General features: G+C 39.9%; 1 protein-coding gene across 6 annotated transcripts in view; it reads right to left on the bottom strand.

Moving 5' to 3' along the window:
• The window catches only part of SYTL5 (synaptotagmin like 5), a 267,892-nt gene that overhangs the window by 88,500 nt on the left and 156,984 nt on the right, over positions 1-22,408 (bottom strand). For all 6 annotated transcript variants that reach the window (XM_089673908.1, XM_089673903.1, XM_089673905.1 and 3 more), the window contains exons 3-5: positions 8,504-8,725; positions 1,899-2,014; positions 982-1,093 (exon numbers count right to left, since the gene is read on the bottom strand). In XM_089673908.1, coding sequence (XP_089530034.1) covers positions 982-1,093; positions 1,899-2,014; positions 8,504-8,725 — 450 coding nt within the window. The remainder of the gene's footprint in view (positions 1-981; positions 1,094-1,898; positions 2,015-8,503; positions 8,726-22,408) is intronic.

Below are 22,408 nucleotides of genomic sequence, written 5' to 3'. Positions count from 1 at the left end.
TACTACCCCTGTAAGTAAATTATTTGCCATGTAGAAATATCATTTCTACCAAAAACAGTGATTGATCAGGTTAGTGATGTCTGACTGCTATTATTTTGAACACAACTGTATGTCAATCCATCTCCAAACCCTCATTTGTGCAGGAAAAACTAAAGACTTAAATATTAATTTTTAAACCTACAATGAACACTGAGGAAAACAACAGGAGTAACTTTGCAGCTACATAGGGAAAATGGAACAGTTTGCAGAACATAAACAGGTAAAGAAGATGTATGCATCAATAAAATGAAAGGCCAATTACACCCAAAACACTCATCACCCACCAGCTTGCTATATCTGTTGAGAAAATATTGGTGAGATTTCCCTGCAGTAATATATTTCCTCCCTCCATCCACACTGGATGAATATGTTATTTTAACTGAACTATAACTTGTTTTGTTTTGGAGTATCCAAACGGGAAGTACGATACCATCATTTGGCTTAGGTAATAGCTTTGGCAGTTATTCAGAACTTGGTAAGGCGTTTGGCAAGTGCAAATTATCTGGTTGTTGAAAGAGTAAAGCCTTTCACACATGAGCCAAAAATCATCCAAAATCAGCTGGTTCAGCAGGAACTGGCTGACTTTTGGCCATGTGTACAGCTGCAGAAGCCATTCTCATGACTGGTTTCTGTTGAACGGGCATGCTGGAAAACCAATATCCGACCTGCATCTGATCAGCGCTTGCAGCCAAGGAGTCCCCCTTCCATAAACCAATAGCACAGTAAGGGAGATCGCCGCACAAGCATCGCTTTTGTTGGTACAGCAAACTGGTTTTTTTTGCTTGTTTTTTTTACGTCTGCTAGCTTGAGTGTGTGTACCTAACTTAAGGTACTTTTCAATAACATTACAAAACTGATGTAATTGTTGTAATCATATATACTATACTAAATAATGGCAAGAGATCCCCAGTTTTCCTAGGATCCTAGTTACGGGACACTTACCTTTTTGCATTGCCCTCTGCAGCTTGGCCAGTTTCAGAAGTTGCAGGCGCTGAAGCATTTTCTTTTGTACCATTACCGATCTGTTCAGATTCTCCCTCTATTTTAGGGGGCACTGTACAATCACACACACACAAAAAAAAAAAGAAAAGAAATCAGTTTCAATGTATGACTAAGCATTGTTTAAAAATACTCTAGGCAATGTGAAGCTCAAAGGTCAATGCTTTGGCAAATAATGTAATAATTCTGACAGCAATGCTATCATAGTGGTAACTGCTACTGGCCATTTGATATAGAAAAATGTGAGTCACCAATCTGAACTCTTTAATCGGAAAAGACACCAGTGCATTCAGTGACAGCTTGCATTGTTATTGACTGTCTGATATCTCATGTGATTCTAATTCATTTGGCATCCTGAAGAACAACAGCACAGAAAATATAATTGCCAGTATTAAATTTATATTTGACTTAAGCCATGATGATTTATTGTTGCAGACACACCAAGAGTAATCAGAGGTTTGGTTTAGGAGCCTAGCCTAGGCATCAGTGTATCTCCAGATCTGGGCTACAGCCCTGTAATTGTGTCAAGCCTAGGGACCACAGAGTGCACAAATGTACCGAGACTGCTAAACGTACTTACTAAGTCAGCACAATGAGCATAATGTGTAAATGGTGGATTCCATAGCAACAAGTAAAACTGTTATGTTAAATGGCCTTATTATGGTCAGTTGAAATCTGGTTACAATAGTTTCCTGTCCTTTGTGTATGTTGCCTTACTGAAGAAGCGTGTAAATTATATTGGCATTACAGCAAGCAGTGAGTTAACTGCGCAAAGTATAACAAAGCGATCAGTATCAAGAAACAGCTCCCCTGTCCCAGGGCTCTCACTAAAATCCTACAATATTTAAATGTAGAAATACCTGGTGTCTTTCTCATAATAGATTTCCTGACCACATCGCATCCCAGCACAGTGGAATTTTGAAACCGCTTGGATCGTTCTTCAAAAAACCAGTCACCCGTTGCTATCCTTATCTGCCTGTAGATAAAGAAAAGATTACTCTGGCATAAAATGCTCACATTTAATTTTCATTCCGAAGTTGTTTTATTTATACCTTTCTTCTCATTCTTGTTAAAATACTTCCATTATTATTTTTTTTTTACATAAGACAAATGTATATTAAAGTGTTACTAACCCCACAACAGTAAAATCAGTCTATATATGCCGTAAACCACGCTTGTTATACTCACTGTGGAACCTAAGTGGTTAATCCTCTGCATTGTGTAAAAATGCTGTTTGATCCTGACTTCTCTGATCCTCCCCTTCTTCCAGTGTCCCCATCTTATCTCCTGATAAGACATATGGTATGGAGAAACTCTGCACATGCTCAGTTTGGTGTGTATTGCTAGAGAGGTGTTTTTTTTCTCTTGGGAGAGTGCATGTGATCAGCACAGGGCCATTCAGCACTGTCGAGACAGAGGTCAGGGGTTCTGCATCCTCCAAGAGCAGAAATACCCCCCCCCTTCAATATTTAACTGGTGCTCAGCTCAACACTGATAGAAGTAACAAGACTGCTGTAACTACTGATGAGAAAAGGTATTTAGCAGCTTATATCTAATAAACAAAATTGCATTTCTATGTTGAGTGTACTGTGGGACACCAGATATAGTGAATGCAGGCTCCTGGGTTTAGTAACACTTTAAGCTATCCATGCTAGAACACTTCAACCTCTGATACCATGTCAAAGAAATACCAACTGTCTGGATATCTATCAGTGTCACTGAAATGAGTTGTGGATATCTACTAGTGTCACTGAAATGAGTTCTGCAGCAGGGCAACATCATTTTTACCTGTTACTGAGCCAGTAACAGTAAAAGAGAGGGGGGTAATTGTTCTTCATTCTACTAAATGCAGTATGAAGTATCCTCAACAACAGGGCATGGTCCTGCAAGAGTTGTAAGCTCCTGATCAATTGCTGGGTTATGTCACCCCATACCTCAAGATCTGCTGCCCTAAACATGAGGGCTTTGAGTCTAAAAGAAGTCAGTGTCGGACTTAAAGAGTGGAGTTCCCCAAGCTATGTACATGCCAGGGACAGATCTAGCCTGTTTGATGTGGGGGTGCAGTAAAAAATGTCAGGGGGGCAGAGGATGGGAGGTTGGCAGGGCAGAAGACAGGGTCAGTGCTGGCAGGGCAGAGCTCCTTCTCCCATTCCTGCACTGCACACAGCCTGGGCACAGGCAACAGAGCTCCTCATCTTCACATAAAGCATAACTGAGGTCAGTATAGTATCAGGCCACGGCAGTACAGTGTCAGACTAGGGCAGAAAAGTATCTGATTAGGGTGGTATAGTGTCAGATTAGGGCAGCATAGTCGCAGGTTAGGGTAGTATATTGGCAGGTTAAGGTAGTATAGTGGCAGGTTAGGGTTGGCTTTGGGGGGGCACAACTAAAATCTGGGGGGGCATAGCCCACCCCAGCACACCCTAGATCTGGCCATGATACATGCATTGAATTTTCAATGTGCAGAAGCAATAAGTTGCAACTGGGATGAATGTATAGTTGAGCCACACAGGGCATGCGGGGGAACAATGTGGACATAGGTATAGTCAGGTCCATAAATATTGGGACATCGACACAATTCTACCATTTTTGGCTCTATACACCACCACAATGGATTTGAAATGAAATGAACAAGATGTGCTTTAACTGCAGACTGTCAGCTTTAATTTGAGGGTATTTACATCCAAATCAGGTGAATGGTGAAATGAAATGGTGAAAGAACCATGTAGTCATGGGGGATGTAGACAATCGCAGGGCTCTGTGTTTGATACATGTTACGGCAATCTAGGAGCTGGAAAACCACAAGCAGTCACCTAGGCACCATACTGAAAAGCACAAATGAGAACTATCTGCGTGATGTGTGCACTGTGTAGTAAAAAATGCGACATCTCTATTAAATGTGCATTATGGTATACTGGCAGTCCTTGCTCAACGTGCAAATACACTTAAGAGCTAACAAATGTGTGTTAGTGTAAAGCTCTATAGTCAACAGGCCCACAGCTCCAAGAGGCATCCTCAGACTGCAGGATTAAAGTCATTTAATGGGCAAGTCCAGGTATCAAGTGAAAGTAATCGTTATTATACATGTAATCTAACACAGATGTATGAACACAGTATACAATAAAACCATGATTTGGCCTTATCATTAAAGGATAAGTTAAACTTTAGTAACATATTAATAACCTATATTTAAGGGGCGGGGGATCCTCACCCTGCACCCACTATCACAATTTTAAAAACTGTGAAAGCACTGGTGAGTGCTCTCATAGCAAAAAAACAAAGAAGGAGAGAAAATATGCTGCACACCTAATAGGCTAACCTCAAACCAAGTTTAACGTACATCAATCACATAAAAAATACCATTGGAGATACAACATGTAATCCAACATCCACTGGGTCTAATCTACCCCGATGTTGTACCCCTAAGATCCAATCCCTACCACCCCCCACCCTACCAACCACTCCCAACGTACCACCAAACCCCTCCAAAACCCACAATGCACCCCCCTAGAAGGAACACCCACCCTAACACCCCCCTCCCAGAGGAGCTCTGAGGGGAAAATATTGTGCTCTCATAGTTCACTGACTCTTCCTGCAATTCAGTAACTGTCTACCTGTACCTCCTGTACTTTACTGAGAATCTGCTGGAGCCTGACACTGCAGCCGTGATCTACTGTTCATGGGTGCAATAGTCTGCAGGCTCCTAGGAAAAAAATAATAAGTGCACATTTTTTTTATCTGCAAAAAAGTACATTTATTATTATTTATTTTTTATTTTTTCCAAAAGTGAACGTATCCTTTAAGTTAAATACTTTATATGAAATAACAAATAGATCTTACTGATTGCTATAATTTTAGATAAAAAGTTTCTGAAAAAAATGAGTGCTGTAAGCTCCACAATGTCACCTACAGCCCAGGCAAAGTTGGCTCTAGGTGAATGTTTTACATCACTGGAGAATCCATTATTTTTTACATTACCAGTGTGAAAACGAGTACAGTATGGCTGTGCCTATGTATAGCTATAATTACAAAATGTACATAAAATAAAGGTTTTTTTTATTATTTACACTTACCTTATCTTTTTTTTTACATGGTTTCTTAAACATTGAAAAAAGCTTTTTAAAAAGAACATTTACAATGTTTTTATACCAAAAAAAGCAAACACTATTTTATAAATAAGGGGCATAAAATGTTTCATTAGGCATTTATAGTAATCTTTTATCATACTGAAAGTGAAAAATAGTAATGTGTAGGTACCCCTCTACTTACAGGCTCATACAGTAGTTGAATATCTGCAGTATGAGATCTAAAGCACCACTGCTTCTGCTGGTCTCCAAGATTTGGAGGGGCTCTAACATGAGGAAGCAAAGCTCTGCTTCTACCAAGATGGCTGCCTTCATACAGAGACACAGTACAGAACAAGGCAAAGTAAGTCAGCAACAGGAAAATGATCAGATGCAGGAAATTCACAGGCAATAATGCTACTGGTCTACCTTGAATGCTGCTGCCAGACTCATCCACATTGCAAACCACTGTGTCTGCTATGTCCGCTACCCCTCTCTGTCAGTCCTTCCGCTGGCTTCAGATTGCTCAACAAATAAAATTCAGACTACAAACAGCAAAATACAAATCCATTCACAACTCTGCCCCAATTTACATCACCAATCTTGTCTTAATGTATCACTCAAACTGTCCTCTCCGCTCCTCCCAAGACCTCCTCTCTAGCTACTTTGTCTCCTCCTCCCATGCTCACCTCCAGGACTTCTCCAAAGTCTCTTCCATCCTCTGGAACTCTACCCCAACTTGTTTACTTTTAGGCGATCCCTGAAAACTCATTTCTCCTGGGAAGCCTATCCTTCCTTCAGGTAACAACTGAATCTTTTTTTTCTCTCATCAGCTCATCCCTCACAGTTAATAGCTTTTATTCCACTTGCCCCTTCCTATTAGATTGTAAGCTTTCAGGAGCAGCGTTCTCCTAACCCTCTTGTATTGATTGTATCATAACTGAACTGTTTTTTTTTTTATAATGTAAAGCATTGCACAAACTGTTGTAATTATATAAATCCTGAATAATAATAAATATAGTCCTTTGCACTCCATCTGCCTTTTTTGAGCACTGCTTTCAGAGTCCAGTTTCAGAGGTGGTAGAAAACACATTACCGTATACAAAATATATGCTGTATATGTATATTTGTAGTATTATGTTTATAACAAAGATTGGATATTGAAATGCATTTGCTCGGTTATGCAAAACCTTTATGGGATTGGTTGTATTTTCTTTGTGACTCATGTACAGCCACAGGGCTAGATGACAGTGACATATACAACATTGGTACATTCAGGTCCTCAGTTACTCTCAGATGACCTGTCTGGCCCTTCCCATTTCAATTAATGGAACACACAAACAAGTACAAAACAGTGGAAAGTAAATAGTTTAATCTCCTTCCATTCTCTGGAAGGTTGAAGCAAACAGTGAATGGAAATTTCAAGTTCATAAATATTCATAAATATGCTGTCAGGCTTGCTCAGTTTGACAAGCAGAATGTGAAAGTTTGTTCGATGTTATTTGTGGGAAGTCAGGTATGTTACCGAAAACGACTGTATGGTGCGCTTGTCTAACATGAATGCTTTATCAGCAGCCTACGCAAGAGGACAAAGAAAGGTACACATGCATCTTGATTCCTAATTTCTGCTATTCCCTCTTTCACCCCGGGGGTACAAAAAGTCACTTAACCTGAAATACAAATAGAATTATATAACAGCAGTGCCTTGTTTGTATTTGGGGTTCTGTACTGGGCTGGAAGTACAATGTCCACTGATATCCTGTAAGCTCCCTTCTATTGTGAATTGCAGCTCATTAAATATCACTTCACTCTGAAATGTAAGGGTGTGAATGTGGGGCTTGGCCATGAAGGAACACTAAAGGGAGTAGGTTGTATAGGGGCACAATGCCTTTGTGGGAATTTATGTATAATACCTTGGATTCTATTTATGAGAGATGAAAAAAGGGTAAAACTGATCAACAAAAGGCTCAATTCACAAAGCTCAATTCACAAACCATAGTTACTCTTTACTCGTTACTATTTTCAAACCATATGACGGCCTTTTTAAGTATCCTTATCCTGGTGTTTTAGCTTTGTCAACTGAGCATATTGATTGCTTTAGAAGTTGCAGTTTACAAACCCTGCACTAATCCATGATGGAAAAGAGTTACATTTTCACACAAGACTTGGAGTTTACGCTATGGGCATAAGTATGAGAGGGTGCAGTTGCTGGGATTATGAGACGCATCTAAAGGTGAGAGTTTGGTAGTGTAGGCATCTTGTGTAGATACCCCGTAAGGCTTTATTAGAAGTTATTAGAAGTTGTACTGGGAAGAAAACATCCGGTAGTAGACTTCAGAACCCCTTGAATCCACTCACCCTCAGTAATCACTATAATCTAAAGCTGGGCAAAAGGAGGTTTGGACTGATCTATTCATCAGCCTCCTTCCTCCTAACCTCTTCATGGCTAAACACCGTAAAAAAGATGTCGACTTTTTCGTGAAGTTGTTCTTTACATAAACTCCCCACCCTACTAAGCATTTCCAGTATGGTGCAATACTTACCTTTTTCCCGTTCACAAAATCTTGGCACTGCACAGCCTTTGCAGGTATCACATCCAAAATAAGTCATCTTCCTAGTGGGCATGTAGAGTAAAGGCCATCCAAAGCAATGGATGGGGCCATTGACAGCATGCGCACAAGAAAAAGTACCTGCCAGGGAACTTTTGCTTGAAAGGCTAAGTTCCGTGAGGCAGGGACACACAGTAAAATGGGAAAGAAGGTAAGTTTTTCAGTATTCCAGCTATATTCAGGTGGTGAGGAGTTTCCATAAAGAACTATCCCACCTTAAGTGAAGTTGTCCTTCAAACTGTACCTATCACATTCACAGGTCACACAAATCTGTATGTGTCTGTATAACCAAACCACATTATTATCCAGAAGACAAAGCCTAAATATGTAATGATTAACCATGACTGCTCTCATGTACATATAAAATCAAAAAAGCTACAAGGTATATCTACAATCTCCGCTTTGTGTCTCACTCAAGCCTCTGCCTTAAACGCCTAACGATTGGAAAAGGTTTCTCAAACAGACTAATTCGATTTTTTAATTATTCTGATCTCAATAAATTAAATGTGCATGTAGGAAGATAAACTTCATATAATTTTGTGTGCCACATACAAGAATAAGTGCTTTATCAAATCTCTGCATAATTAAATGGGATTTCAGAATAACAGAAAATGCAACACAACGTGTTTATCTATTTATTGTATGCTTTAGGTTGTTTCATTTTCATTTCTAGTTTAGCTTGTTGTAAATGTACATTTAAAATTGTGAATTTTGCTTGTAGAAGTATATGTAAGATAACTGTTATCCCACCAATGTATGAAACAGAAATATTTTCCTACCATTTATACTTACGCAAATTTGTCACACACTTTACACTTCCATAACTTCCGTTCTTTTACATCAATGCAACATGCTTTGCACACACGAAACTGGCAGGTTTCGCATAAGCCTCCGCGGTCAAAGATGAACCCCAGCTTCTTCTGACAGCGCACACAAATTTTGGCATTGTTCTCTCGCACCCTGCTGAATTTGACACCCTTCTTTTTGAGTTCCAGGAGTTCATTTTTCATTTTCCTTGAATTAAAAAAAAATGCATTTTAAATTGATTTCCATTTTCCATAGAGTATGATTACATCTGATCAGGTCAGATAAATTAAATAATACGACCCAGTGAAAATGGTAAAACATACATCACACGCACAGACATAGTGCGCTACATCTGTCCATGGATATTGGACATCCTTAAGGTCTTAGTAAATGAAATGACATTCTTTCTTTCTTTAAATCAAAGGACATATATACATAGATATAACGTATGTGTATACAATGTACAGTATATAACGGGTTAACAACCTCACTACTGTCCAAAAAAATGTTATCCCTTCACATAATCTTATCTCTTTTCAGCGGATTCCCATGGTCAAGGCCATAATCATCTCAATCTAATCAATGTGATTCCTCTAGAGATACAGGATACTAATAATTTTCTTTGAAATAATATCAGAGCACCATTGCAGCCTCCCTAAATAACTGTGTAGCTGGACAGTATCGGCCCATTCTGTTACACTGCACCCACTGCCTTTAAAGGCACAGAATTCCCCAGTGATTGGTACCAGTCATTTAAGAATCTTAAGTTGATAATGTAGGGATGTTGTTTTTTTCCAAATTCTCTTTTTGTATTTTGAGATCTGTTAGTGGGCTTTAGTTAGCTTTGCTGTGTGTTGTGCATATTATCTCAGTCACACGTTATGCTGAGCTTTCTCCAGTAGGGTTTGCTAGAGGTAACAATCTATGTTAAATATATTGAATACCTGGCCAATCTGAAGACATGGAGGGCCTGCTGTGCATACCAGGATAGATAAAAATATCTGAGGTATATCCTTGCATGTGGCTTTCTCGTCCGGGGTTTCACCCTAAGAGGATGTTGCTGTAACATCATTCCTGCTCTTAGGCCTTGGGGCCTAAGTGTATAGACTTCTGTGCATATCTCCCATCCTGGGTGGCTGCTCAGAAAATATTGGGGGGGGGGGGTTGATTTAGAGGGAAATAGATTGTTCACTTTGTGAAGAAAACTGGTTCCTCAGTTTAGTGAATGTGGAAAAGTTTCACCTTGCAAAGATTACCTAATCACATGCAAGAAAAATAAAATCTTAATTTCATTCACTAAGGTCCATTGTAAAGTGCAACCTCAATTGCAAAGTAGATGGCCTATTTGTCTTTAGTAAACCAATCCCATTGGCTGATGTGGTTTGTTACAGACCTAGAGGAAGCAGACTGCAGAGGTTCCCCACAAGAAGGTGTTGGGAGACTTTTGAGTAGGAGAGTTACATAGGGACCTCTCTATTGCAGAACTGCCTTGAGCCACAAGTCTGGGATAACAATAGAACCACAGATGTCAGGAAGCCAACTTAAAGAATCAGTGTACAGCCAATATAGCCTAAGGATGATGGGACCCTGAAAGCTAGAAAGACAAGCAGGAAAACCAGAGACTGAGTTTTAGGAGGAAACATGTAAGCATTCTGTGAACCCATCATCCTAAGAAATGAGGACACATCTTCACCCTCACAGGAATGCGCCTGTGACATTTATCACCAAGTCACTGAATATGGGACATCATATTGTAGCTATTGGGTTACTGCAGAGTCATAGTCTTCTAAAATGTGCCCCTCTTATTTACAATAGAGCTACAATAGTATAATGAATATTTCTTCTATGCCATTAAAAACAGCACCCATGTTAAGTTTTAAAAAATTGCATTACAAAAAGTCATGTCACTGAGCCATAGAATCCTGTCCCTTCCAAAATAAAAGATGGTGCTAGTGCCCCAGACATTGCCCTTTATTAGCAATCAGTTGTACTTACTAGGATTATAGATTGGTTCCACCACCCACCTATGAAACTCTAGGTCTTGTAAGAAGCCATGTTGGCTTCCATAGATCTTATGGCCCAGTCAAGGTTAAATCCTACATAGATAAAGATCTTAAACCCATCTTAGAATTTAAACAAACCCTTTTCATTTGGTTTTGGGCCAACCATTGGCTAAAGATATCTCACTATATAGGCCCTATGACACCTCTTTTTAGTAATCCCGCCTTTCCATCAGCGCTTTGTAGGAACAAATTCAGAATGTGGAACAAAGAGGCCCATCGCAGGGAAGTATTAGCCATACAAGCAGACCCAACCCTTAGATTCTTGAACCCTAGTACTGAGCCAGTGATACCATTATTGGCTGATAACGCATCAACTTTTACCATTTATTCATTCAATAACTTATTAATAGCCCAATCACCCTTCTTTGAACCTTTTCTTCAAAATTTTCCTCCAGTATATCATATATACTCCATCCTCTCATCTTCGATACATTCAAATCTCCTGTCATACACTGTAGCTCTGCCTGGAAAAGTGACCTCAAAACAACTATTACCTCAGATAACTGAATGTTTTATATTAACGTCCAAATTATCTGTAGCTAATAAAGCACAAGAGTAAAATTTAAAAATGGTTACCAGATGTTGCAGGTACCCTGAAGATTTAAATTGCATTTTCGTATCCTTCGGTGGGAATGCCCCCGATCAGAGAATTCTGGACAAAGATTTTTGACACTAATTGTAAAATTATGGCAACACAGATCCCCAAAACACAGAAAATAGTTTTACTTTTGATCATTCCAGGCCCCCTCAAATCAGTTACGTAGGATGTTCTTCATCACTTCCTTACCACTGCCAGAGCAGTTATACTATGATATTAGAAATCTACTATAATATCACTTCCGACAGAATCAGAGCTGGATTCAATCAGAGACCTGGAACATCTGATATCCAAAAAAGTGAGAAATCAGAACAAGTTATGAAACATGGGCGTCTTGGTCCATATTTCGATATTCATCTGAATTCAAAGCCCTGATATCTGAGTAAAAACATCTTGCTTGAGTCCAGGTAGAACATTCTGACCCCAACCTCCTATATCCCTTTTATTTGTCTCCTTTTTATTTATTTTTTTCACCCTTCAATTTCCCTTTGCTTTCCCCTCTTACCAACTATTATTTCATGCAAATTCTTTTACCAAATTACACAACTTCTTATACTTCACTCTTTACATTGTCTCAATTAGGTATGGACTAGAAATATCATAAATACCTAAAATTACACCATAAATTAGGTATTTACTATGATCTCAAATTAATAAATGAAATCATTAAATAGTCTAAAATTCAAACCTAGTTTATTCCTTAACCGAAACAACTGATATTTGTTTGTTCTCTATGACAATGTTGTTAGTATACAAGGAATGTTAGTATGAATCATCGACACTGCATTGCAATATGCTTACCTGTCCATACCCTGAATATCTTCTGTACTACCCTTTCATGTACTGTACATCTTTTGACTATCTAACCATATTTTGTTATCTTTTGACAAAATGCAATATAATAGAATTTTAAAAAAGTCAAATCAAATTTGCAAATGTCACATATTATGTAATTAAGTGATACTCTCTACAGAAAGGATCATACTATCAGAAACTAATGTCAGATGCATACAATTTAGAAAATGCAGAGATAATTATGAAGATTATTAGTTTATTACATATTTTACTGGAATTTTTTTGGGGGGAAGGGAGGGTTGGAGAGCCTTCCCTGTAACAGTGTTCATGGCAATTCGATTGGCCAAAAAGCTTTTCATATAGCTTTGTATGATCTCACAATATTCACCTTGCTCTGCAAGAAAGAATGGTGTCACTCTCTTGCTACATGTTTTTTTACAACAACAAGAATCTCTCTAAGGGTCCATGCATACATAAACTTTTAGAGGAGTTTAGAGGCATAGGCGTTCAGAGACAGGAAAAAAAACTCTAGCATTACGTCCAGGAAAGTTTTGGAAGAAACAATCGCTTGCAACATGGGCCTGCTGACTCCACTTCCAGGAATCAGACACCAACCATCAGTTGATGGGTGACCTTTCCTCACCACCTGTGCCAGCTGACACGAATGGCACCTGACTGACTCCCTTCCCACAACACTCCATGCTGACTACTCGGTTCACATCCTATCCCTTCTTGCGTCTTCTACAGCTCTTTCCTCTTTACTCCTAAGTACTGGAGAAATAACTCGCCCAGCCAGAACTATTCCAGCTACAAGGTGGACAAGGCCGGAGAAACCTACAGCCAGAGGACCTACCCCCCCACACCCTCCACACATATCTCGAATAAAGATTATTTGGATTAAAAAAAAAAAAAAAAAAAAAGCTTGACGCTTCTAAACATGTCTAAACATTTCTAAATGTGCAATAATGCTAGGCATGTTTAGCACTTGAGCCTTAATCCATTTCAATGGTCAGAATAAATGTTTTATTCTGGCTAATAAAATGAATTAATTCCCAAATGCTTGACATGGCTAAATGCACCTAAATGGGTTATACTTTTTTACAAGTATCAAGTGTATTTTCTGCCAAAACGCTGCTGCCAGGAGGAAAGGCTTCTAGAAGAGTTAGGAAAACGTCCAGTGTGCATAAGGTCCCAGGAGCACAACACAATTATTTGTCTTCATTATGACTGTTATAGTTGGGAAAATCTCCATTGGGTACCACTCACCTCCGAAGCCAGTGAGAAACTAAGAAGCAATATGATCGCCACCAACCATTCAAAATGGAAATATCAAATTTGGGTAAAAGTGTGTCCTCACTTCATTATTCAAAATTATGTTGGTCAAAGTATACTCCACTGCGGATTACCAGTAGTTTTCCAAGATCTATGGAGGTTCTAATCTGATTAGCCAGGCAGGAATAAACACCAGACTAGACAGCTATGTTCATGGTTGAAACTTTAAAACAGTAAGTAATGTTATATGAGAAAACATTTATCATGGGTTTTGCATTTTCAAGATCTTACCATGATAATGTACAAGGAGAAATAAAATCCAACAAACCAAAACCAACAAATTGAATACAGTTTTTCTCTAGGTCTGCTTATGAAGGCTAGAGCCAATGTTGTCTACAGAGACAGTTGTTACCAAGTGACCTGGCAATAAATTGTGAATATTGTGTGTTCCAAGCTTGAACATCTATAACTGTAAACATGTAACCAGTTTTTCAGCATTTCAAAGAAATTATAATGAGCACAGAGAACGTCATGAATATTGGTTTAGGTTTAAAGTAGGCATTTTAAAGTAAGCATTCCAATGTGACAGGTATTAAGTGTCTTCCTTTGATCACAGCATATGCTAAGTTTGTGACACCAGCTGTGTGCCACAGGTACACAAAGTGATAGAGGCACCAACATCTTTGATGTCATCTGCTGGGGTCTCTTTGGAATACATTCATGATTATGATAAGAAGAATCTCTCCCAATTAACCACATAGATTCAATATATAAACATATATAGCCACAGCTTCTCATACACTATATTTGCTTATATTCAGTAAATAAATGTGCTACTCTTTAAGTCTCATGCACAATGGGCTTTTGTCCAGCTCTTCTGAATGAGTTTTCCACTGGCAGGAGAAAAGTAGTGTAAGAACACATCTAAAGCAGCTTTTTTCAAATGTGTTTAAGCACATCAAGCATTTGGGTGTTCATTCATTCCAGAATATTAATTTATTCTGGCCATTGAAATGATCACTGAAGCGCTAAACGCAGATAGCATTTAGATACTTTTAGGCTTGTTTAGCGGCCATTTTTAAACCAAACCGCTCCTCTCCTAAATGGGCAAATTATGTTTTTTTTTCTGCCTCTAAATGCCTATGCATGCATGGATACATAGCCTAACATGGAGGGGCGATTGGAGGCAAAAAAAGGTCAGATGCCCTTAAAAGTGCCTAGTTTGCATGAAGTCTAAAGGTCTGCCAAACAACATATTGCCTATCTTTCTCTGATATCCCTTTAAAATACCCTCTCTAGAAGTGCAGAGTGGGTGGAAGCACAGGATAATCACTTGAGAAGTGGTTATGGTTGGTTTCCAACAGAAGACGTGAGACACAGCAGTCACATCTTTCACCATATGGGAGCAGTTTATACACTGCCATTATATATCTCTAAAGGATAAGACCTCAGTAAACGGGATTTCTTGCCACCATTAGAAACTTATGGATATTTTTTCTCTGTGTGCTTTTTCTTAGAAAGGGAGATTACAAACCTGCTTTTGATGGTCTGAGCTCTGGTACTGGGAGGTTTTCTCCACTAACAACGGCTCTTCAATTGATTGTATATACTGTGTAATGTTAGAGCATTTACAAAAGCTGACATCCCGTGAAATGCATTGAAGATGCCTATATGAATTATCCCCCATGGATGTCTGGGGCTGCGTATACCCAATATATCCAATATATATATAACTGTAGTATATATATATAAAAAAAAAATCTATGTATGTCTATTGTGCAATTGTTTGGGATTTTTTAAAATATTTTCTTACCTTTTATACCAATAACAAATATTTGTAATTTTTAACATATGGTGTGGTATCTTAAAAATCCTATTTAATTTTTACTTTAGGGGTTTCTTCTGTTCAGTGCCAACAGTGACACCCTGTTCATTACCATTCCACTACCTTCCCTACCTAACCTCCATGCCAAGATTGATTTGCAAATATTTTTTGGACTATATTTCAGTAGCACAAAATTAAAAGCTCCAAACTTATCCCTGTTGCAGTCAACCATCCCTAAGCTTAAAGATTACTTAGCGTAACATTGGGAACCCTCAAAGCTCTGCTGCATCTCACTAATGCTTATCCAACACTTTACCATGCTACAAACTACTCACCCCTCTTACACAAACTTAAACCTGTACTAAATGTTCCTATCATTTACAGCCAACGAAGATGCCATCTTACCTTTTGTCTGATATGTAGCTGCCATGGTGCTGAACATACTGTATGATCACTTATGACACCAGCCATTTGATAGCTTGACAATTTGGTTGAAAGCTCAAGCAATGGTGACAGTTTTCATTTGCTGCATGCCTTGAATGAACAGTTTTGGGAAACAGTTAAATCAATTAACTGAATTCCTCTTTAAAGACCTATTGTGAGCATCTGAACAAATACCAGCTCTCACGGTTAGGCATAAAAGCAACCACCAAATGTCTTTCATTCAAAATTGTTTTACTATTTCAGAGTTCTGTTAGTGAATGTCTCATCCCACATCCTCCATATCCTTCAGAAATATGTCTCCCAGTTTATCTGGCACCAGCAGAAACCCAGACTACCTGCCCAAACCATGATCAGGGCTAAGAGACTGGGTGGTCTGGATGTCCAATGTATAACCAAGTACTAAAGGGATACAGATTGCCCAACTAGCAAAATACCTTGCTATCACCAAAGTTCTAATTTGGGTAGGACCAGAAGTTGATGACTGCAACGTCTTAGCTATATCCAGTCTTCTTTGGATACAACTGATGGACAGTTCTGTTTATGCTGCCCCAACACTTAATGCGCTGCATCTTACCCCATAGTTCAGAAAACTTTCACTGTATTCAAAAAGCAATGCAAAGACAACTCCCAGGTTTAATACCCTCAGTATTCTCCACACTATCAGATTATTCATTTGCAGTTCCTCACACTAACCACATTAAATGGAAATCAGATCTGGGTTCCACACTTGCAGAGGAGGACTGGATGCAAATCAGGTTTAAAACAAAATGCTACTCACAAAATGCAATGGCTGTGGAGATAAACTTCAAAGTACTCACACGCTGGTATCTGGTCCGAAGCCATCTAGCCAGCTTCCTACCAAATTCCTCCAAGCTGCCTTCAAGGGTAAATGGAGGCTGGCACATATATCCTCATATGGGGGACATGCCCTACAGTGCAGAGATTCTGGGCCAGAGTGTACTGGATAATCTGCAAGCTAAGGCTACGTAATGCACAAAAATACCAATGAAGCCTTACTAAATTGTAAACCTAATAACACAGGTACATATAATTTTCGATTCCTCGAACACCTGTTAACAGTTGCTAAACAACTGCCTAAGACTGTAAGTCTAATACACTTAGAATCCTGGAGGTTAATGCCAGACTATCACAAGAGATGGTTAAGGAAAAATTGATAGCTACAACTAACAGACAGAATGGCTATATACGAAAAGAAATGGGAACCCTGGGCACAAAGCTCCTCACCCCATAATTTTTAAAAACACTTCCTAACACTCTTGCACACTAGCTTAAAAAAAAAAAAACACCAGTGCTTTTGGCAGAAAAAAAACACAAATTCTGAGTGTTTTTTGTACTAGCGGTTAGGAACATTTAGCAGTATTTAGCGTTTTTTCTGCCAGAAAAACATTCTCAAAAACGCAAAACACAAGGTTTTTTCTGCCTCTAAATGCTGAGCTTAAAAAACACAGGATAGAATTAGTTGTATCTCCAAGCAAAATGCTACACTTCTCTAGGAGCAGCGTTTTTTAAGCCAGTGTGCATGGAGCCTAACTATTTTGATCAAAGAACAGGTTAACTGCTTCACCTTATCCCTCCACCCTACCCAGCCATTTCTCCCTCTCCCGCCCTGTTCACCCCCTTGTTTTTTCTACTCTTTCTTTTTCAATTCCACTATACCCTTGTCTACAGGGGCAGCGCTACCACTAGGCGAACTAGGCAGCTGCCTAGGGCGCACTATCATCTAGGGTTCAGCCACTGCCGCTAGTTTCCCTACTCTCTACCTGAGGGTGGTGGCTATTCTCTCCTCTCCTGTCAGTGGAGTGATCCTCCATAAAGAAGATGATACATGATCGCTCTTACATCGGCATGTTCAGTCATTTCATTCCCTGGCTCCCTGATGCCGAGAGATGAGTGGTCACTGGAGGAGGGAGGGGGGATTGGGAGGGTTTGTGCTAGGAGGGGGTGAAAAGGGGGATTTGTGCTAAGTTGGGGGACTTGGGTGGGGACGAAGGATTTGTGCTGGAAAGGCTAATTTAGGGGGGGTTGTGCTAGAAGGAGGAATTGGGGGATTTATGCTAGGAGGGGGGATATGGGGGAGAGGATTTGTGCTAGGGTGGAAACTTTGAGGGAAAAGAGGTTGTGTGCTAGGAGGCTTGAAGTAGAACTACAGATGAAGTGTTATTTGTTTGGGGGGGCCAGGTACAAGTAGCTGGTCCTGCCTAGCGTGCAAAATAGTTTAACACCAGCCCTGCTCGTCTGTTGCATTGGCCTCCCTTTTACTACATTCCTTAGGGTGATATTACATGTTGTATAGCCTATGCTGTTGATTTATGACTGTATGCCTTTGTCAAGTTTAACAATGTATTCACACATTCCTGTAAGATGAATGTACTGGTATTTCACAAAAGTACTACCTCTGTTCCTTGAATTTTCAATGCCTTTCTATTGAAAGAAAGAGAAAATTTTTTAAAAATAAATAAGAGAAAAAAAAATACTTTTAACAGATTTAATAATTGGGTATGGAAACACCACAGCACAGAAGCAGCATCAGCATCAGAATCCTGGACCATGTTGCATTGGATTGGATTAAAATTGTATATAGATAGATAGATAGATAGATAGATAGATAGACAGACAGATAGATAGATAGATAGATAGATAGATAGATAGATAGATAGATAGATAGATAGTATATATTAATATCATGTATTTTTGGACATACTTTATCATGGAGTGAAAGGCATAGCTTGGAGAAATGGTAAGTCAGCAGTGACAATGGCAGTTCAATTATGCAGTCTTAGGTACACAATAGAACGTTGGAATGAAATGCAGCAAGTGGTGTGACCAGAACAATGTATAAAGAGCACAGAGGTACAAACAGCTCTGCATTAGGAATTATTCAAGGATCTTTGTTGCCATAGGTAGATATAAGAAGCTATGGTAATTTAGCAGTGGAAACTGTGTGACCTGATAATGAATAGGGGTAAACAGACTAGATGTACCAGAATAACAGAATGACACTGCTGGCCAGTGCTCTGACTCACACCTGGATGGAGCAATGAAGAACAGATAAGTTCCTCGCTGCTTATGTCCCACTGCCCAACAATTGCACCTCCTAAGTTGGAGTAGTCCTCCAGCCAGAATAGTCAAAGACCCCAGCCCTAGTCTCAATCTCTTTAACATTTCCTTCCAGTAGACTTTTATGTAGTCTAAGGCCCCTTTCACATGGGGTGGATTCCACCTGCGATCTGCTGTCTCAGCAGGGATCCCTTTTGAGCAGCCGGATGACAGGTCCGTGTCTGCCGTACTTATGCAGAGTAGACACGGACACAGCCCATTCTCCTCTACTGGTGGTCAGATGTAAACGGACTATCTGTCCATTTATACATGACTGCTATCTGATCCAATGTGGCCAGATGGAGGGGAATAGATCCCCCTTCCATTTGCTTTTGCAGGATCAGAGGAACCCAGGTATAAATGGACTCAAGTCCGTTTACACCCTGCTACCCAGAGAGGAGAATTGAGGGTTTTTTTGAAGTGGAAGTAAAGAAGCATTTTTCACATGGGCTTCACATGTGCTTCAGCCTGTATTAGGGCAGTGTGGACCTCAAGCTTTTGTGTAGTTTTTTACAAAGTTTTGAAAGCATATGCACAAGTTCCATCAAGCTTCAAGCATTTTTTGTGAAGCCTTTAAAGCACCCTTTACCTCCAGTTTGGGAATATTGAACACAGATCATAATGGGAGTAGTGACTGTTACTTTAAGGAAGAAGTATCTAAAAAAAGTTAATCTCTTGTGAACCATGTAAAGCATATATGTAGGAGCGAGATAAGTAGGCTTTAACACCCAGTTGCTGCACATATGTGACCATGGTGGCCTAACTTTGTGTGCTAAGTAACAGCTTCTGATTGGGAGCCAGTGGAATAGGCTCCCTACCATGTGACCGCTGTGAGAGACAATCACATTACAGAGAAGCCAAGCTACTCTAAAAGCCCACTCAAGAGACCGCTGGAAGGTGGTGTTAAGAAGGTAATCTTTTAAATGTAAATTAAATGTAATTTCCCAGGGGACCAAGTGCATATAGCACTCTGTCCCGTTCTGATTGATGGCCCATTGTGGATTAAAAACACCTGTTTTTCTGGAAGTACTTCCATGCCATTGTGAATCCCAATTTAAATACGTTCCTGTGAAGGGAGGTTCAGCCAGTCTTTGTCCCCTCTTTAAGCTGACTGTTCTTTTACTCTTGTGAATGAACAGTCAGCGCTGCTTGTTCATTCATAATAGTAAAAAATTAATTTAACACTACAGAGCTGTGTAACCTAGCATCCAGGGCTGTGTATGTTTGCAAGCAGCTGTAGATGGCTCACACAACCCCACAGCACTGAATGATCTTTTATTAGTATGAATGAACAGGCAACACTGATTGCTCATTGTTTTAAGTCTTATGTGAACCAGGAATAGACATGAAAGGAAGGATTGGCAGGATATAGCAACAAAAGAAGCTAATTATTTGCTGCGCTGTTTGCTTTGAATTGTAAGGCCCTCACACAGTCTGGTCGGGTCCACCTGCCTGTTTTTAAGACAGATCAGACTGTATGAGGTCATCACTTCATCAGGATGGGCAGTGAAAGGGTTACAAGGCAAGACATCCATGCAATTCCAAAGACTTCAATATAGTGATTTCAACTGGCAACTGGTTTAAGGCATCATATGGTTAGATCAATCTGAGATGCACTGACTTTCAAGGGAATAGCTAATAGGTTATTCCTATGAGGGATTGAGAGGTAGAGAGGTCCAGGACTTAAAGTATTTCTGAAGGCAAAAGATCTTTTACCTTAATGCATTCTCTGCATTAAGGTAAAAAAATCTTCCAGTATTGGGACCCCCAACCCCCCAAAAATACTTACCTGGCTCCTCTTTTGATCCAGAACTGTGCCTGAAAGCAACATTGCTGCTCATTCTTTCTTTTCTCACAGCCACAGAGACAGCAGCAAGAGCCATTGGCTCTTGCTGGTGTCAATCAAATCCTGTGAGGAGGGAGTCTATGGACACAGACAGCCATTGCTCGGGAGCATTCCTACATGTCTGCCCCTATCGCATACAGCTTCCTATGTTGCCAGACACAGAAGACACAGAGCAGGTAAGTATAACATGTTTATTATCTTAAGGAATAAAAATCTGAGCCTTTACAATCACTTTACTGTTGTCCGGTCATGACACAGTGATAATAAACACTATTGCATTATTATGGGTTTATTTAAGCTTCCACTCTATTTATCTAAAATAGTTTATAACGTTTCCATCTTTCCCAACCTTTTTTTATGTAACATAGCATCTGTTATATTTGCAATTAGTGGCAAAAGTGTAGTGACCTATACAATAAATACAAGTCATTTATGCTGGTCTTCAACTAAAAGGTGGACAGTAATCCTTCCAATAGATCATGGTTTTGTGACATATGGTTGCCATCCAATCAGCTGTGTCATGGCAAAGTAATTGCCTTGTAATGTCACTAGAACTGATTTGTAAATCAAGCAGAAAATTGCTTCATTTGCATTTAATAGACATGTTCCATCTGCACTCACAGGTATTCAATGGCTTTGTGAAATGACAAATTAAACTGTCTGTAATAGGGCTATTTCATTTGAAACATGCATGGAAAAAGATGTATGCTTCTGGACAACGATAAATGGTTACCAAAGAACAATGCTAAAGCATAAATGCTTCCAAACATACCAGTGCAGCCAGGTTAATGAGCCAATGGCCCTCTGCATGAAATCTCACATCACAGATTTAAGATATGAATATGACTGATTATGAGATGTGCGCGAAAACGTTCTCGAAAACATTTTAGACAGTTATCTATTTCCAGTCTTTTGGCAACAGTTTGAGGAAAAACCTTTTCTGTTCCAGCATGACCGTGCTTCTATACATAAAACTCCTAAAGATTAGTGATGGGCCGAACAACCCCCTGTTCGGTTTGCGGTTGCACATTCGAACATAACAAAAGTTCAGCCGCAACCTTCGAACAGAGGGTACAATTCACTAAGGGGTATCCTACCACATCATGTGGTAAGATACCGTTCAGCTACTAAAAACATTCTTTATTGTTTAAACTGTCAGAGGGGTTCCCTGCTGACAACTGAATGTAAAAAGAATTGCCGGCATTGCCCAGCAATTACATTTTTTCCCAGACCCTGCGAGTCTTGTATGGATTTTGAGGGGAACCCCATGCCAAAATAAAAAAATATGTTGGGGTTCCCCCCAAAATCCATACTAGACCCTTACCTGAGCATGCAGCCAAGCAGGTCTGGAAAAGGGGGAGGATAAGCGACCCCCCCCTCCTCCTGAACCATACACGGCCACATGATCTCAACATGGGGGGGTGCTTTGGGGCATGCGGAGCTCCCCCCCAAAGCACCTTGTCCCCATATTGATGGGGACAAGGGCATCTTCCCCACAACCATGGCCGGTGGTTGTGGGGGTCTGCAGGCGGGGGTCTTATTGGAATCTAGAAGCCCTTTTATCAAGGGGGCCCCCATATCCTGCCCCCCCATGTGAATGAGTATGGGGTACATGGTACCGCTACCCATTCACACAAAAAAAAGTGTAGTGGAAAAATGACAGAAGACAGTCTTTGACAAGTTCTTTATTAAAAAACAAATATAAAAAAAATGCCCCCGAAGTAGACCCAATGTCAATCACGATGGCCACCGCCGGCCCGAAAAAAAAAAAACCACTCCACTCTCGACGCTGGCTCCCGCCGTCTGACAGCTGCGCTGGGATGACAGTTCTTAAATAGTGTGATGATGTCACATAGGGTGACACCCCCCCCGTGACATCATCATGCGCTGTGATTGGCCAAAACATTGCACCTGACTAACGCTCGACTTG

This window comes from Staurois parvus, unplaced genomic scaffold (assembly GCF_062004578.1).
Source record: "Staurois parvus isolate SC_StPar_1 unplaced genomic scaffold, SC_StPar_1.0 ptg000145l, whole genome shotgun sequence".
NCBI classification, from domain to species: Eukaryota; Metazoa; Chordata; class Amphibia; order Anura; family Ranidae; genus Staurois; species Staurois parvus.
The sequence above is the reverse complement of the archived record's forward strand: the minus strand, read 5'-3'. Positions and strand labels throughout refer to the sequence as shown.